Source organism: Pseudopipra pipra, chromosome Z, assembly GCF_036250125.1.
Source record: "Pseudopipra pipra isolate bDixPip1 chromosome Z, bDixPip1.hap1, whole genome shotgun sequence".
NCBI classification, from domain to species: Eukaryota; Metazoa; Chordata; class Aves; order Passeriformes; family Pipridae; genus Pseudopipra; species Pseudopipra pipra.
The window spans coordinates 70,925,494-70,943,686 of record NC_087581.1 but is presented as its reverse complement, the minus strand read 5'-3'; the positions used below and the strand labels follow the sequence as shown (position 1 = coordinate 70,943,686).

Here is an 18,193-nt window from a genome sequence, read left to right as displayed (position 1 = left end):
TAGCATAGTTTCCAAAACCCAGGTGTACAGGAAAACCTCAAAAAATCCCAAAACCCACCAACCATAAATCACCAAATACTCCACACGTGCACACCTGTGCCCTGCCTGCTGAAGCCAAGATGTGAAAGGATGGCAGAGACAACTTGGCTGCTTCACTGGGGCCCCGCCTGCAGGGAGACTACCCTGCACCCACATCATGGGACACAGCCACAGGCTTCCTGCCCTACCTGTATCCATTCTCTGAACAAACAATTCTGGCCATGGGTTTCTGCAAATAACCCACCTTTCCGGCACTTAAAATCACTGTTTGCACATCTTCACCTGTGTCTAAAGATCAGTGCCCCTGGCATATCAGGAAACACACATCGATGCAGTTAACACCTCAAAGAGAGACTTAGAGTAGTACAATACAAGAGGGGTATAAAACTTTTCCTATACACTAAGGGAGTGTAAAAAATACTATCAGAAAAGAAGGCGTCTAGTGTTAAAAAGTAAAAAACTAACAAGCAGGGGAATTTGTATAAATAGTCATAGCTCAGTTGAAATCAATGGACCTATGACAATTTACACTCACCATGGATATGACCCGTGACTTTTGCTACCAGATGCTCATTGAGTGTAGCAGTAGACCCAAAAAGCAAGATACAAGCATGCAACTTAGCTGAATATTTCTTGCTTTTTATCTGAAAACTATACATCACAGAATCCTTAAAAAAATTCACTGAAAGTCACAATTACTGAACAGAGAAATTGTGTTGCATTTGACTGGAATATTTATCTACTAGCTACTAAAAAAAGTACACTGTGAACTGAAACTCCAGACTCAATGTTTAAGATCAGTAAAAATACCCCACTTGATCTTTATTCCACTAGTTATATTAAATTATGGGTTTTTTTCATATTAATCATAGGATTTGAGGCAGCATTTTAAGCCAGGTAATAGATAGGGCAAGTAATTGTAATGTCATTCGTAAAAAAACAGCTACAAATGGACTTAGTGTTTGTGGCAATCTAAAGAAAAGCAACTTGTTTGTCAAATGGCAACTTGAAACTTTACAACAACCTAATTTTTAGACTATTGAAATTATTTCTGCAAAGGGTTATAAAATCAGTATTTTTAAATACAAAACTCAGACTCCAAAGCCTATCTCTGAAACATAGTCCAAATAATGCTTTAAACATATATTCTGATGCTACTGTGAAAGGAGGATTCTTTTAATACAAAGTATTTAAAAAACATTTAAACACAAAAAAGGGAGAGAAGATCAGTAGGGTTTAACCATGTACCTTCACTGAATCATGACCCGAATTGTACTCGTCAGTAGGCATTGCCTTAGATGGTGTCAGCACTCTTAGCTGAGCTGTGTCCTTGATAAAAGATACCACCATTCAATAATTTAAGTGGATAAAACCAAGAGAAAATGGCCTTGCCTTTGTTTCTTTCACAAAACTAATCCTCCCTCACTCCAACAAGAAAAGCACCCAGCCCTCACAGGCAAACGTATATGAAAGAACTGAACACATGAAACTGCTCGGAATGCTCATTAGATAGCACTCCCTGCTGCTGTGGTTTGATGGTATCACGTGCATTCACGTATTTGTTACTGCTTTCCAAGTTTAGAAAAGTTTTCAGTGGACATTTTTGTAAATTCTCCCTCTGCTTTCATAGGTGTCAGCACGTTGGGATGAAATCTTGAAATCAAGTGAGTCAGCTGGCAATCCCAGGAAGGCTGCAGGTCTGTTTTGCTGAGTGTCAGATATTTTTAACAGAAACATCTCTGTTGCAACCACGGGTACTGGAAAATTGAGAAAAAAGCCTTCAGAAAAAATAATTTCAACATATGGGAACGTGAACCTTGCCATGCAGCATTCCAGCTTCTCACTCACCAAAGAAACCATTATAAGGTCCCCTCTCCACCCATTTTTTGTTGTGTTTTTTTTTTTTTTTTTTAGGGCACGTTACTCCTCTCAGTGTGTTATGACTGTGTAATAAATTGTCTTTTTCTGATACCAACAAGGGAAGTCAGCAGGGCCAGCAGACCCTCACTGAAAAGCCTCTAACAAGCAGGGAAGGAGGGAGGGGTGGGTGTCGGGGCTCACCAAGGGGACTGGTCTGGGAACTGGGGTCCCTTCTGACCCCTGGGAGTGGGTGGGCAAAGGGCAGCTCACCTCCCAACAGGCTGCTCCGACCTTCCCTAGTGTGAAGCTCACCCCACTCTACAAATGCCACCTGGGCCTAACCTGACATGGTCATTTAAAAAAAAAAAAATCGTGTAAGTTTTCAGGTAGATGCTAGTGCATTGTAATTTACCTACAGAGACAGACTTTACGCACGAATAAAAATTTTACATTATTGTTTAGCTGATTTAAAGCCACTGATGGGATTTCACACGTACGCCAAGAAGACAGGCAGGAGGTAGGAAGTCTTGAGAGAAAAGAAGACAATGAAAACATGGTCAAAAATAACCAGTTATATAAATCCAAAGAGAAGAGAAGGTTACAAGAAAGATAAACGGGATAATTTAAAATAGAAAAATGAAATCTCATGTAAGTGCCCTAAGGTTTCCATTTTGGTTTTTTTTTCTTGAATGATGGGGAATACAAGCTTTCTACAAAGTGCTTCCTGGCTTTTCTAGTAGAGGTTAAAAAGTTAAGATATTTTTGCACCAAAAAAAAATATTTTTTTTTCAGAATTAAAAATATTTTAACCAACCATGCCATTACAAATGTGGCCACTTACGTAAGAATCTGAGCAAATGAAAAAAAAAAAAAAATGAAAAAAACTGTACTGGCATTTTTCCCTCCCCTTCTTTCTTCTATTTTTTTTTTTAAACAAAACAAATGTGGCTTTTCTATTTCAGTTACCACAGCCATTATACATCTGGTAGCAGAGAGCTTTGTAAAACAGCCAGAAGTTATCACAGCATCAGCTATAAATTGGTTACATAACTATATCCAAGTATTCATCTTCAAAGTCTTTTGCAGAGCATTTTTATTAAATCTACTGAAACACTCATACTTATAACCATATAACACTGAAGTGTCAGTGTTCCAGACTTAAGAAAAAATTAGCCTATTCCATTTTTCTGAAAAAATCTTTAAAAACATCTAAGCGACAATACTAAATACTTGTTAGCTTCTCTGTTACTTTTTATGGGTGCAATATGAACTAATTCTAGGCAATGTTGCAGAAAGTTACAGTTTGTGAATAATTCCCAATGTTAGAGACTATTTTCATAGCTGCTCTTTACTTCTTAGAACATATTTGAGCTGCAGTTTTCCACAGTCCAAAGATAATTTTTAATTTTTTTTTTTTTTTTTTTAGTTCTAAACAAGTGGTCAGATGTTTCAAAAAATGAGGTCAGAGAATTTTTCAATACTTCATTTCTCTTTGGGGAGGGGGGAGGGAAGTGAAGGTACTTCAATGCATCCAGAGGAGGGCAACAAAGCTGATGGAAGGGCTCGAAGGAATGTACAAAGAGGAGCAGCTGAGGACTCTGAATTTGGCTACGTTTGGGGAGAAGGACACTGGGGTGTGACCTGACCACTCTCCACAGCTTTCTCAGGATGGGAGGAGGAGAGGGAAGTGCTGGTCTGTTCTTCCTGGGATCCAGCTACAGGACATGTGGGAATGGTTCAAAGATGCATCAGGGTAGGTTCAGACCAAAGGTTAGGAACCATTTCCTTGCCAGCAGGGTGGTCAAACTGCAACGGGCTCCCCAAAGAGGTGGTTGATGTCCCATGCCTATCAGTGCCTTAAAGAGAGGTCCCTAATAACAGGCTTTAACTTTTGCCAACCATGGAGTGACCAAGAAGTCGGACTAAATGACTCTTGTAGTTCCCTGCCAGTTGGAGCTACTGTATTGTATTGTATTTATATTCTAATGCATTCTTTCCTATTCCTTCTCTTTACCCCTCTATCATTGTTTTGTAATCTGGAACTACTACGCTGTCGTAAAAACGGAGGTTTGTCCACATAATTTTGCAAAACTGAGTCAGATTAAAGTATAAGGGTTTCTGTATGCAGGTCAGCCTGCGGAACTAAGGAGACACCTCCCAGCATGAGGAAAGGCATGGTGAGGCAGGAGTAAACACCCTTTCTGGCCTGCAAATTGAACTGTTAGAAAAACTGGGGGAAGAGGGAAGTATGTCTATGTGTGTGCACACTTATTCATAAAAGCAAAGATTATGAGGTATATCACCCTTTTTGTCCCACCTAGAGTAATCCTTTTCCTCTCCTATGTCATCAGAGTGAACAAAATGAGAAATGGAAGACCTATGAATAAGCTCTTTGAGGAGTGTGAGAAACAGTTGATGATACGCTTCTTGCCACCTTATATTTAGAGCAGCATTACCTCAAATACTTCAGATACTGCTTTAACAGAGCAGTATCAATTTGTAAGAGCGGATTTCCTCACCACACTTTCTTTCTCCTTTTTAAAAGCAATCCCTTCCATCACTCTTAATGTTATTTAGTTTTGAGTAGAATTGTTCAAATTTTACCAGCTAAACCATCTATTCGACCTTTTCTCAAGTACACTAAATTAATTGCATCTACAGTTTGTTTGGCTCTTTCAAACTGAAATAGAGAACACAATAATACAAAAGTAGGGAAAAACTAACCATAAAGGCATAAAAATTGAAAGGATGATTTATGGTGTGGTGTTCCAGCATTATCTCGTTTGGTTAAATTACCTACTTTTCATTAGAATAGCGTTCCTTTATCTTTGTGCCTAACTACAACGTTTACCCTTTCCTTGTATGCACTTAGAGGCTATTCAGCATCCTAAGGAACTCTAATTAAACTCAATGTGGCATCAAATGCCTACAGGAAGTCTCAGGGACATATAGCTGTCCTTTTGTAAGACATACAATAAATACTTTGAAAGCCATTTAAGCCACTGAACGAATGAGAGTAGGGGAGGGAGAGAGAAGTAGAATCCAAACACACTAAAGATTGCTGATTATATCAGGGATGTCCAACAGCTGCAGTAGCTACTTGCCAAAAGCCCGAGGGCCATTACTACTTTGAATATCAATTTACATATATCCTTAAAGGGAATAACAAGTCTTACTTCTTTGGTAGTTTAATGAAACTTGTTCCTCTGAGCAGCTCAAACCTAAGCACCTGCTGCTGATCTGGAATTTGCTGGAAGAGGGTATTGGAGTCACGTATTTACAAAGTCAGAGCTGTAATTGGCTCGTTGCTGTGTGTTGCACATCTTAAGTGTTGCACCTTACAGCTTTCCTGTTGGCTACCAAAAACCCAGCCACTGCTCTGCAGAGAAGGAAGCAGGCTCTCCCAGCACACAGGCTGCACGTGGGTGAATTCCCACCTGCAGGAAACCATCAGCTTCCTTTAATATCCACCTACAAGCTAAATGTCTGAATTTTGAGAAGCAGAACTCTCAGGAAAGAAAGTATTTGTGTGCTTTGGTGTATTGCATGTTTGTAACCCCACATATTACCCTCATTACATAATGCTTCATCCAATCCTTTTGAAAGTTTCTTGACAGCACCTCTGTCAAGGTGGGAAGGTGCTTTCTACATTTAACCCTAAGCTAGCTCAACTATAAGAAATGTAACTAATTTCTTCTTCTTTCTAAGGGAAATCTTGCCCAACTACAGGCAAGTCCCGTAGGGTTGCTCTCTTGTCTTTGCAACCAGTCTCTCTCTGTAGGGCAGTGCAAAGTCATTGCATTACACTTTAATTTATACAAGGACACTTGATTTATACAGTAGCACGAAGAAGGTAAAGCTTTCCTGCAGATCTATCTTTGAATATGCTTGGCTTCCTTTTGTTTTGGGGGGGTTTCTGAACAATATGGATTAGTGAGCATAAAAGACACCTATTATCCTTTTCCCCCTATACATTCCCTGTCAGCTTCTTTCTTTTGTTTTCCATTCTTCTGATGGGAAGGCAAAAAAACCTCCCACTTGAAATAGCTTCCCCAGATAACAAGCTGCAGGAGTACAGACACCTCTGTCTGCTCCAGGATGTTATGCATATTAGTTTAAATACACATCTGGCTTCTAAAATTGATCAATTTTGTAAGCACACTGAATTTTTACTGCTATCACTAAATAATACAAAATGCATTAGATTGTTCATCATTTATTTACTGGTGACTAGAAAACATTTAAGTGGAAGATTAAAGCTGAAGAAACTATGTAGTGTGGGAGGAAGCTGGGATATGGAGTGGTGCAAAGCAAACCAAACCAAAACAGTACTTCCACTGCTTTTAAACTCTGTCCTGAATTTCACGTATTATGCGTCTTTAAGATATTAAACATATTCTGGGGTTTTAAGTAAGAAAAAAAATTATTTTTTGGAAACATTTAAGTAATATTAGGGTAAAAAATTCAGTTTTTATTACAAGACAGAGGGTCAGCTTCCTCTGAGTACACCCTACGTCTCTGGGCAGAAGAGAGTATAATTTTCAGTTATGGGCTAATTTGTGACATGGTGTGCTTATGAGCTCTACTAGGCTGTATCCTACATAACAAGAGGAAAAACTGAAAAATTATGCTCTAAGATAGCTAAGAGAGAAAAGAGTATGCAAAATCATTTAGTGCAACCTTGGTTTTAGTTTCCTCCTTGCTCCAAATTTCCTGTCTGGGCCTGAGAGACTGTCGAAGGATATTTAAACTGATGAAGCCAGATGCAGATCTGAGATTGTGAATCCAAATCCCCTGAAAGGAGCCCCAAACCCACAGAAGGGTGAAATACAGCCTTCCCCCGACCTTGAGAGAAAAAAGGAAACTGACACACGGGGGCTGTGAGGGAATTGCAGCATGTTCCAGCCAGATCCCCAAATTGGATTGTCAGGGAGTCAGGAAATCTGCCAAGACAAACACATGCTGTTTAATATACAACAGCCCGAGATAATCTGTGCCTCAGTTCATCACTCGTAAAATAGGAATAACATTCCATGCTTTATAGGGAGAGAGTGTATCTTAAGCATTTTGAGATAATCCTATAGTGGAGGAAGGCAAAAAATTCCCAAGATCCACCACCTCCATTTGATACACAAAACATGGAGAGACAAAGGTTAAACAACTTGCTGCAATCACACATGGAGACAGGAGTACAGTCAGAAATTGAATCCAGACCTCTAAAATTACAGTCCAGTGTTTTAATCACTAAATCCTTCTTCTGCCTTGATTAAAACAGGAAACGAGAACACAAAGTATGCGCTTATTCTGTAAATTCAACTTGTTACCACAAACATCTTAGAAAAATATATATAGTTCAAATATGGTTGTCTCTGCCCTGTGAATATTTTGATGAAACAAAAGGCGTTGCATGTCATTCTGGAGGAGATCCATCATCAAACACCTGGTTCTCATGGGCCTCAATTAACAGTGTAATTCAGAGTTGAGACAACACTGTACTGGTTATAAAAACATCTGTTTATGTGAATTTTAAGACAATCTTGCATAATTTAGAAGATTAACAATGTCATCAGTGAATGAACTGCACTGAGAGTAAAGAATATTTGCCACCCCACCTGTGGAGAGGAGGAAGATACGAGTGGTGGTGTTGTTTGATGGTAAGGAAAGCATTCCTCCTTTTTAGTATGATGTTAGGTACCTTTGGTTTGCCAGACAGATTCAGTATACAAAACTATTTGCCCCCTCAGCTACTGTCTTTTACCTGGAAGACCCCAGTCATGGGCAGGGAGGTGGTCTGAGGGTAAAACATTCTGATGATTCACTCCTTTCCACCTTCTTTACCAAGACCCTATATTCTCTTTTCCATCTTATAATTACATGGAGATTCATCACATGATGAAAAGATATCTGTTCCCATCATAAAGGTGTATGAGTGCCCCTCACATCATGCAGAAGTTCCCCAAAGGGGTCACAGAAAAAGTGTGCTTTGGCTATGTAATAAAAGCCATGGGATATGCTGACCATGGAAAATAAATTGCCCATCGCAGGATTCCTCATTAGAGTTTTAACAGACATGCATTACTAGTTTTTAAACATTCTGTTTTCCACTGTTTGAAAGAACTGCTTTTTCTTCTCAACCACAATTGCTTCATCACTTTTCTTCAATGGACTGAATCCTTAAAAATTTAACTGTTGTCTGAAACTATTTGAAGAAAATCAGGCATGAGAGCATGCAAATGTATTAAGAGTGATTAATATATCAAAAATTCCTCCCCAAAGTAATGGGTAATTTCTATTTGATGACAGTGTTTCTTCCCACCAATTTCTCCTTCTAAGGGTCCACCATACTGGCATCAAAGGCTGCAAACCGAGAATTGATCTTAGCCAGCATTCAATAAAACAAGGACTTCTCAAAAGTTTTTTGAAAAGCCCAGTTCCCCTGCACAGGGCCCTGGATGGAAATGTTTGCCTCCTGGTATCCTGAGCAGATTGCAGAAAGGTCATGTAGGGAAACGTGAAGGACTGGCAACAGAGCCAGTTTCACCTACACTTTGCAAGGGCTGAGCTTATAGGTTCTTCCTTCTGCCTGTATTCTGTTGTGCCTTCCTCACTTCTGCTAAAGTCTCACTAGATTTTCCAGAAGCCCTAAAAGCCAACAAACTGCCAGATATCTTCCATCCCAAGTTCCCTTCAAGGTGGCACCACTACAGCCTTAATAAGTAATCTGAACTGCTTCAAAACAGGAATTTGCCCGATGGGTAAAATTCAGTCTAACCATTTGATTCAAAAGAAAATATGTTAGACTAGAGAACATACAAACTTTTAGAATTAATTTATCCTGTAAAACCAACACTTCTAGAAGGGAAGGGAACTGTTTCTGCCCACCTACTCTTGAGACTCCAAGAGATTAACATCCGTTGTTTTATTTTATGTCATATAAAAAAAAAATTCTGATATTTGCTAACCATTTATTTTATTTTCGCACACTTGCACCTTTCTGAACAGACAGGATGTCCCTCTTTTGAATAGAAAAGGCTAATAATGCTAATGATACAAAAGGTAAAAGCACAATGCAGTAAGAGAAAGGATTGCTGGGTCATACTCTAGTGAAAGGGTCCTCTAATAACACAGTCCTCTGGACAGCAAACTCTAGTCAGAGACTATTTTTTTGACTGTGTTTTGATTTGATTTCCTTTGTAAGTTAATTTGTACCAGCTACTAGTACTTTTGATAATTTTAATACTTTTGATAAATAATTTCGATAGATTCTATTTTTCTATTTCTACAGAAAAATCCCTAGAAATTTTTACACATATGGGCCTTAACAGAAAATAAAGATCTCTCAAAAAAATCCGCAGCAACTGAAGACTAAATATTTGGTTGAAAACTATTACTTTCAGGTTTTTGTGAAAACATCTCAACTTCGGTACCCTGAAGGTCAGGACCCTTTTTTTGCACTGGCAGGTCTGACTGCATAACACACGTTTGATCTCTGTCAATCTTTAATTGTAGATAATTTCTAGAAATCCACAGCACGGACTGCGTAAAAATACCTTGCTAGATGGTATCTACATAGGTAATGCTTCTTACCCCTTAAAAATTCACTAGGTATAGTTTTAAACCGAGTTGCAATGGTTTTATGTTTCGGTGTTCCCACTGAAGCATGTCTTTTTTGAAACATTACTACCAGCAGTAACAGCTCTCATGCGACTCAACGCAAGACTGCACCGTGCACACAGCAAACAGAAAGAGTCCTTTGTTCCCTAAGAGCTCTTTCCAAGCAGTTAGATATTCTTTTGCCTTTTTCTGGCTCACAAAATGACCCATGTGTTTTTATGCAAAATATTCAGTCAAAAAAAAAATAAAAAAATCACAGTTTTCGAGAAGAAAACAGTTATACTGCCAAAACACGGCATTTTATTTGAAGGACTCAGGAGGCATGGAACAGAGGAACATCTGGAATAACTGTGAAAAGATAATTAAAAAAAAAAAAAGACAGCATCAGAAGAAAGATAGGAACTTTGGAAAGGTGGGTAAAACCTGATTAAGCAGGAAACGGAAAAAAAAATTGAAACCGAAATAGTCATGCAATGAAGCAAAGATCTGTAATGCCCAAAAGCTCTGGGACCTCCTACGATAAGTCCCTCATGACTTCCCACTAGACCTTTGACCTGACCTTGTTCTTCTGAAGTTTCAGCTTCCTCTTCAATCTATTGGATATTAAAAAGAAAATAATCTACCAGCAGTAGATTACAATCTACCTCACTTCACCTTTTAATGGCAGGTCCAAAACAATGATGGCACACTACTGCTTCCAAGTCCAGCACCAATATCAATGGTACAAGACCCATTGTGAAGTTTCATAAGTCAAATGACAGATCTTTTTTCCTTTTTGAGTTATTTCTTTCTTTGTTTTAATTTCACGTTCAAAACCAGTAAAGGTTGAATAGCAAAGCATTCAAAACCTAGGCAAAGTCAGGATGAAAGATGGCTTGGGAACCCTAATTCACTTCCAAATAAGAGAGAGCATATAACTAAGAACTACATGTCACATACATAGGAATTTAATTTTTTTCACTGTACTACTTGAAATGTTTTATTTATGTTGATACTTGTAAAATATTAGTAAGTTCATCCTCAGTACAGGTGAAGCATTTGGAAAATACTAGGGAAACCAAGAGAAATCAGATTAATTACTTACTCTATAACAAAAAATGAATAAATGTAAAACGTGGTTCCCAGTTTTACACCTTATGCTCAAAGCTAACTATGCTTCAGTCACATTTGAGGACTGATCTTTGAACTTCAGTTCAGAGCTTCATTACGAGTTATTTCATTTTGCTGCCTCTTGTACCAGTCTCTCCTTTCTGATCTCATAAAAGATCAGACAGCTTCCTGGCATCTCACTAATTTTTTCTTTTGTAGAGCAGGTGCATAACAGTTTTCTAAAGTGATATAAGATCTGAAGCAGTATTTTAGTGTTACAAAAGTGATTACATATTTTTTTGTGTACTCTGTCATGAACAGCTAATTTCAATCAATTATAAGAAAATATGAAAACTAGTTAAATCTCTATCATATTGTACCATGCTTTAGGAATTGTATTCTCCAATCTAGTGTTCCCACTGGAACCACTGCAAAGGATGGTCCCTCCTCCCCCTCCCCCTGCAGGGGGCTGGAGAGGAGAACTGGAAGCACAAAGGGTAAAGAGCACAGGCTGAGATGAGAACAATTTCCTGGAAACAGCAATGAGATAAGAAAACCAAGAGTAACAGCAACAATATTAATAACAAAAGTGTGTAGGAGAGAGAGGCATGTAGTGGAGAAGCAGGTGGGCTCGGAACCCTGCAGGGAAATTAGTCAAAGGGCTGTCAGTCAAGGGTCTGTTAAAGATGAAGGCTGGAAGGGGGTCACTGCATGTGCCAGAAGGAAGGTTCCTCCTCCTCAAAATGACAGGTAGGACTGGAACCTTCTACAACAGGTATGAGGCTCTGGAAGTAGAGAGCCAGACAACTGATGAGGTGGGTGAAGGTACTTCTGAGGTACTGGGGCCTCCTAAAACAACACCAGCTGTACAACCCATCAAGACCTCCTCTAAGAGGAAAAGAAGGGTAGTTGTAATAGGAGACTCCCTTCTAAGGGGAATGGAGGGTCTGATAAGCAGACTGGACCCAACTCACAGGGCAGTCTGCTGTCTCCCAGGGGCTCGGGTGAGGGACATTACTGGAAAACTCCCCAGTCTAACGAGGACCTCTGATTACTTTGCACTATTGGCTGTTCAAACTGGCAGCAATGAAATAACAAAGAGAAGTCCGAGGGCAATCAAGAGACTTCAGAGCCCTGGGAAAATTGGAAGAGAGATCAGGAGCATAGGTAGTGATTTCCTCGATTCTTCCAGTAGCAAGGAAGGATGAACTGGTGGTGACTGATAAGGAGCAGGCTGAGATACTCAATGAGTTTTTTATCTCAGTCAGGCTTCCTGCTTGTCTCAAGTCCTTGATCATCTCGGTGAGTGTGGGAGAAGTGTCCCACCTACTATAAGCAAAGAGCAGGTTTGGGACCACTTGATGAAGCTGAATGTCCACAAGCCTATGGGACCTGATGACATGCATCCAAAGGCCCTGAGGGAACTGGCTGATGTTGTTGCCAAACTACTCTTCATCATATTTGAAAAGTCACGGTGGTCAGGTGAAGTCACTGGTGAACGGAAGAAGGAAACGCCATTCCCATTTTCAGAAAGAGAAGAAAGGAAGATCTGGAGAGCTACAGACGGGTGAGCCTCACCTCTGTGCCTGGGAAGATCACGGAGCAGATCCTCCTAGAAGATATGCTAAGGCACATAAAAGACAAGGAGGTGATCTGAGACAGCCAGCATTGCTTTACTGAGGGCAAATTATGCCTGACCAATCTGTGGCCTGTGATGGAGTAATGGCAATGGTCGCCAAGAGAAGACCAACAGATGCCATCTATCCAGACTTCTGTAGGCTTGATATCATCCCACATGACATCCTTATCTGCAAATTAGAGAGACATGTATTTGATGGACTATTCAGTGGATAAGGAACTGATGGATGGATGCAGCTATAGATTTCTGGTCAATGGCTCTGTGTCCAGGTGGAGGCCAGTGATGAGTGGAGTCCCTCAGGGCTTTGTCTTGGAACCACTGCTCTTCAATGTCTTCATCAGTGACACAGACAGTGGGACTGAGTGCAGCCTCAGCAAGTCTGTAGATGATGCAAAGTTGAGCAGTTGACACAACAGAACAATGACATGACATCCAGAGGGACTCGGACAAACTTGAGAAGTGGGCCCATGAAAATTTCATAAAGTTCTGTAAGTCCAAGTGCAAGGTTCTGCAGCTGGGTTGGGACAATCCTAGACATGAGTACTGACTGGGAGAAGAAGTCATTGAGAGAAGTCCTGTGGAGAAGGACTTTGGGGTTTTCGTGGATGAGAAGTTGGATACGAGTCAATAGTGTGCACACAGCGCGGAAGGCCAACTACATCTTGGGCTGCATCAAAAGCAACATAGCCAGCAGATCAAGGGAAGTGATTCTTCCCCTCTATCTGCCCTCATGAGACCCCTCCCGGAGTGCTGCATTCAGCTCTGGAATCCTCAGCACAAGAATGATGTGGGTCTGTCACAGTGTTCCAGAGGAGGGCCATGAAGATGATCAGAGGGATGGAGATGGGCTGAGGCAGCTGGAGTTGTTTGGCCTAGAGAACAGAGAAGGCTTTGTGGACCTTCCAGTACTTAAAGGGTTCTTATGGAAAGGAAGGAGAGGGACTTCTTACACTGGTAGATAGTGCAGGACAAGGTGCAATGACTTTTAGCTAGAAGAGGGCAGGTTTAGCTTGGGTGTTAGGAAGAGATTCTTTACTCCGCACTGGAACAGGTTGCCTGGATGAGCTGTGGATGCCCCATCCCTGGAAGTGTTCAAGGCCATACTGGATGGGGCTTTGAGCAACCTGATCTAGTGGAAGGTGTCTCTGTCCAAGGTAGGAGGGTTGAAACTAGATGATCTTTGAGGTACCTTGCAATCCAGACCATTCTACGGTTCTATTTTCATTCTTACAACTGGATCAGCAAGTGAGCTCAGGAGTCTTAGAGAAATCACCAAAACAAATCACTCAAGTCAAAATGACACTAAAAAACAGGGGGTTTACTTAGCTACTCAGAGACAGGATTCTAGTCTTGTTTTACCAGACTTTTCAAGTTATAAGAGTATAAAACATGGGTAAATTTACAACCACAGCAACCCAAGCATTTTACCCATTCATTTTTAACCACTCTTCTAGCCCATACTTGCCCTGTAAACAATTACTGTTCAAACATTGTGACTTTGTGGTATTTTGCTTGTCCAAAACACGAAATAAGCAAGTAGAAGTTTCTCAAGAAAACTCAACCAAATCAAAACCTACTGTAACACAACGCTACCTCTGTCTGAAAAAGGTTCTTCCATTCTGTGAGTTTTTGATCAAATTAGCTAATTTTAGCAAGAACACTGTCGTTGAAGGTAGTGTTTACAGAGTTTATGAACGAAACTCTTACAGAACAAAAGTGATCAATTAAGTAATTTTCCAAAGAGTACTTACTGAAGATTATGATTCGGGCTGTTTGTTGGACCTGTAAACATAAAACAAACAAGCATTGCTGACAAGTTCAGCCCAAGGACAACATCATAAAAAAAGTCAATAACAATCTGAAGGAAACTGTCCCTTTAAGGAAAGTTTGTCTCAAGATTCAAACAAAACCCTCTGCATTCCTGCACATAATTATATATTGCTATTTTCAGGGCCACAAATAAAAATCAGATGAATCTACTGTCTGCTCAGGAAGCAACTTCAGTGGACCTAATATTTTTAGAAAATATCTTTCACCATAAAAACACAGGTTGTTAAAAAGACAAAGTGTTATCTTGACACATCACTTACCTTTTAACGAGCCTTACCTCAGGCTTACTCTCAGAGTTCATGGTGTGGCAAGGGGATACACAATTTTTATCACAGCAGGAACAAGGTTCAATACCCAGCATTTAGGGAATCACTACAAACTAAACCGTGGAGTTAACTATTTACATTACAAAGTTAGAATAAATTTTTAGAAAAATTTATCTGGAAATTTTTTTCCCATTGCTCCAGAGGCAAACTAAATAAAAGCTTGGCTTTTGGGCTGGATGATTAAGTCTCAAAAATGCAACAGAAGTACTTCTTGACAGGTGTGTTGTTAACTTCACCTGTTGAAGGACAGAACTGGAGGCCAGGCTGTACAGAAGTGATATTTCACAAGGATGGGCCCAGCACTGTGAACATCAAATAGAAAACTGCTTCTCTTCCTTCCCTTCAGTACTTTTTTTTTTTACAGACTGAGTTAAGTAGTAGAGTGAAAACTCCAGGCAATGAAATGTTACCATTTTGTATTTTATATGTGCACTTCTTCAATTTTTTTTTATTCACTATGTATTACAGACCTTTACATCTGTAATTACTTTCTTTTATTACCAGTAAAGGGGCATCAAGTTCAACCAAGAAGTTCTGTGCTAGGAGAGAGGCACCAGGCCATCAATTTATTTATTTCCTTTTGTGTTGAGAATTCTTCTTAAAACATCAAATTAATTTCTCCTTATGCTATTGTGAAAACTAATACCTAGTCTATAAAGCAGACTGAGTAATTATGAAAGCCAGGAACTCACCAAGCCTGACAAACAACACTCCTGTTGCAGTTATTGTCTTCATGCCATTCGAAGCCACGCACTGGTAGTATCCTGTGTCTGTGGTATCCAGATCCTGGATTCTCAGTCGTGAACCATAATCTGTTTTTCTGATGATGATCCGTCTCGGCTCCTGAACCACTGGAGCATCGTTTTTTAGCCATCTGACATTTGGAGATGGATTTCCTGCTACCTTGCAGTGGAGGATTGCTGTTTGCCCCTGGACTACAGTGATATTGTTTACTGGTTCCAAAAAGGTCAGGAAGTAACCTAAGAGGATAAAAGGTCATGAAAGATCAGACTTCAGTTGTGTTGTGATAAAAGCCTACCCAAAGGCACTCTATTAACAGAGAAGCTTGGAAACAGCTTCAGTTTTCTTTCAGGCACATACTCAAGAAAATACAATTCACTGTCCTAAGGAGACCACAGCATCACACTCCTATTTGTCTTTCATGGCTGACTTCCTGTTGGTGTGCAGGTAGATATGCAGATTAGAAGGTCAAGAAAGAATTGATACCATTACAATCCTTACACCCTTTGTGGACACTTATCTTGAAGCAGTAATGACTTTTTCTACATCTCACATGCTTAACATCCTTGCGTACATCTAATGCTTTTCTGTTCTGTTCTAACAGCAAAATACATCCTTATTCCATAAAAGAGTAATCCCAAATGTAACCATACTGGAATATTATTGTAAGTTTACCACTTTATCTTCTTACTTGGAAGAAGTAAGAAGTAGTAAATCTTATCATGGATTTGTCTTAAAAATAACTACCACTGGAAAAGTTGCTTTTAGATATTAATTCAACTTGCCAGTTACTCAAGAAAATCTTAAAATTAGTCTGATTTGGGCAGGCCTATCTAATAATTAAATTGTAATGCTATGTCTTACACTCAGTTTAAAGAAATGATGTCTCAATTGAAGAAGTAACCTGTGAAATAGAGGGCATTTTTAATTTGATCACAGAGTGTCGTTTTTTTACAGCAAGTCCAAAAATAGTGATTAAACTGGAGAAAGAAAGGTCTGTATGGGTATTGTGTAATAAGGTTTAGTGGGTTTAGTTTTTTTTAAGTGAAAACTTACACAAGCACTAATTTGAGGTTCATTGAAAACAAAGGGCTTGTCAAGAAGCACATAGGGTGTATTGGTGAATTCTGAGTGATAAAAAAAGAGAAAGAACTGAGGGAAGAACACTGTCAAAACTTGACAGTCGAATCTTTGGTAGATTATTATTTTTAAATTTAATTTGGTCCTGCAAAGGAGTGCTGCAACTGACACACATCACACACTGACAGCTTGAAGGCATGTAATTCCACTGGAACAATAATGTGATTGTCAAAACAGGTAAGAAAAGTATCCAGCTGTCATGCTCATATGTTTGCTTTGGTGAATTTATACCAGCTAGACATAAAGCATCAGGAATACTTCAAATTATATTACATTTTTGTGTCAGTTGGATCCAAATATCATACAACTTTGATGGATGTCCGCATGTGCCATCTCCTATCAGACTATTCTGCAATTGTTTAATTAAGAAATAGTGTATTATTGTGCAGGAATCTAACACCAGTAATACAGTGGTCAACATTTGCAGTCTAATTGCTGAAATACCTTCAGAAAATTGATGTTCTGCTTTGATTTATGTTTGACAGGACCAGGAAATCAGTTCTTGTGTAATGGCTAGGTATACCACTGGAGAAGGGAGCAGTAGAAACATCAGGATATAATGAATTTGCAAAGCCAGATTTTGCTGGAAAACTGGATTGTTCTCTACCAGTGGCCTTTCAAAACAAATCCTGCTTTAATGAATAATAGATAATATAATGTAGGCAAGTGTGAATTTAAATTGAAATTTAAGTAAACGCAAATATATGTTCTCCATGATACATTGAAAACTTACAGGAAAATAATTTGTTATCCTTTCCCCATAATAAAATAATCACTCTTCCTGTGATTTTGTTTTATGCTTCCCTATTGTTAATCTACAAATCTTTAGCAGGCTTCAAAACATTTTGTCAGAACACAAAAAATATTTCTTTTCAAATAGTCATATAAAAGGGAGAAAAAGTACACTAATGCTCTCACCAATGTCATACCACAACAGTGTCATTTGTTGTAGTTTCCAGGTAAATTTCATTAATGAAGAATTAGAATTACTATGACAACATTCTTGCAGGGAACAGAAAAATAGTAAATTGCCTTGTTAATACAGAAAATTGAAGGAGTTGATTGAAATTTCTACTTAAGCCAATATTTTATGTATAACCATTTCTAGCAGCAAGAAAGACAGCATGATCAATCCTTCCACAAGTTAGAAAATAATTTTCTACAGCTATTTCACTCTTAGCTTGTTACTGAGAGAGTACAACAACATATTTTGTCACTTTTTCATAATCTGTATGTAGTTTATTCTCATCAGCATCATTGAGATTCTGGGCTGTATCCGTATGGTCATTACGAGCAGAGAGAGAGAGAGAGATGCAATAATCCCAATCTACTCAGTGCCTGTCAGGCCACACCTGGAGTATTATGTCCAGTTCGGGTCCCCAAAATTCAAGAATGACACAGGAAGACAGGAGAGGGTCCAGAGGAGGGCTCTCAATATGATAAAAGATCTGTAGAACCTGTCCTATGAGGAAAGACTTGAAGTAGTTAAGTCTCTTCTACCCATAGAAGAGAAGTGTCAGGGGAGGCATCATCACAGTTTTGCAGTATTTAAGGGACATCTACAAGGACAACAGAGACTCTCTTCACAAGGAGCTACATGGAGAACACAAAGAGCAAGAAGTGCAAGTGGCATCAGGAGATGTTTCATTTCAACAGAACACAGACATTTTTTTGCAGTGAGAACAGACTCCCCAGAGATGTGGAGGAGCCCCTATCACTGGAGGTTTCCAAGATGTGACTGGACAGAGTGCTAGAGCATTTTGTCTAGGTTTTCTTTCAACCAAAAGGTTGGACCAGATGATCTTCTGAGGCACCTCCCAACCTGGGGTGTTGTGTAGTTTGGTGGGTCTATGATTTAGCAATCATGGGGACAGCCTGAATGTGCTCATACAAGGGAGGCAATACAGATGGTTTA

The 18,193-nt window shown here is 39.3% G+C and overlaps 1 protein-coding gene across 1 annotated transcript in view; it reads right to left on the bottom strand.

The window, feature by feature from the left end:
* The window catches only part of ROR2 (receptor tyrosine kinase like orphan receptor 2), a 147,483-nt gene that overhangs the window by 17,999 nt on the left and 111,291 nt on the right, over positions 1-18,193 (bottom strand). Inside the window, exons 3-4 of the mRNA XM_064643213.1 lie at positions 15,090-15,377; positions 13,993-14,023 (exon numbers count right to left, since the gene is read on the bottom strand). Of these exons, the coding sequence (XP_064499283.1) occupies positions 13,993-14,023; positions 15,090-15,377 (319 nt within the window). The remainder of the gene's footprint in view (positions 1-13,992; positions 14,024-15,089; positions 15,378-18,193) is intronic.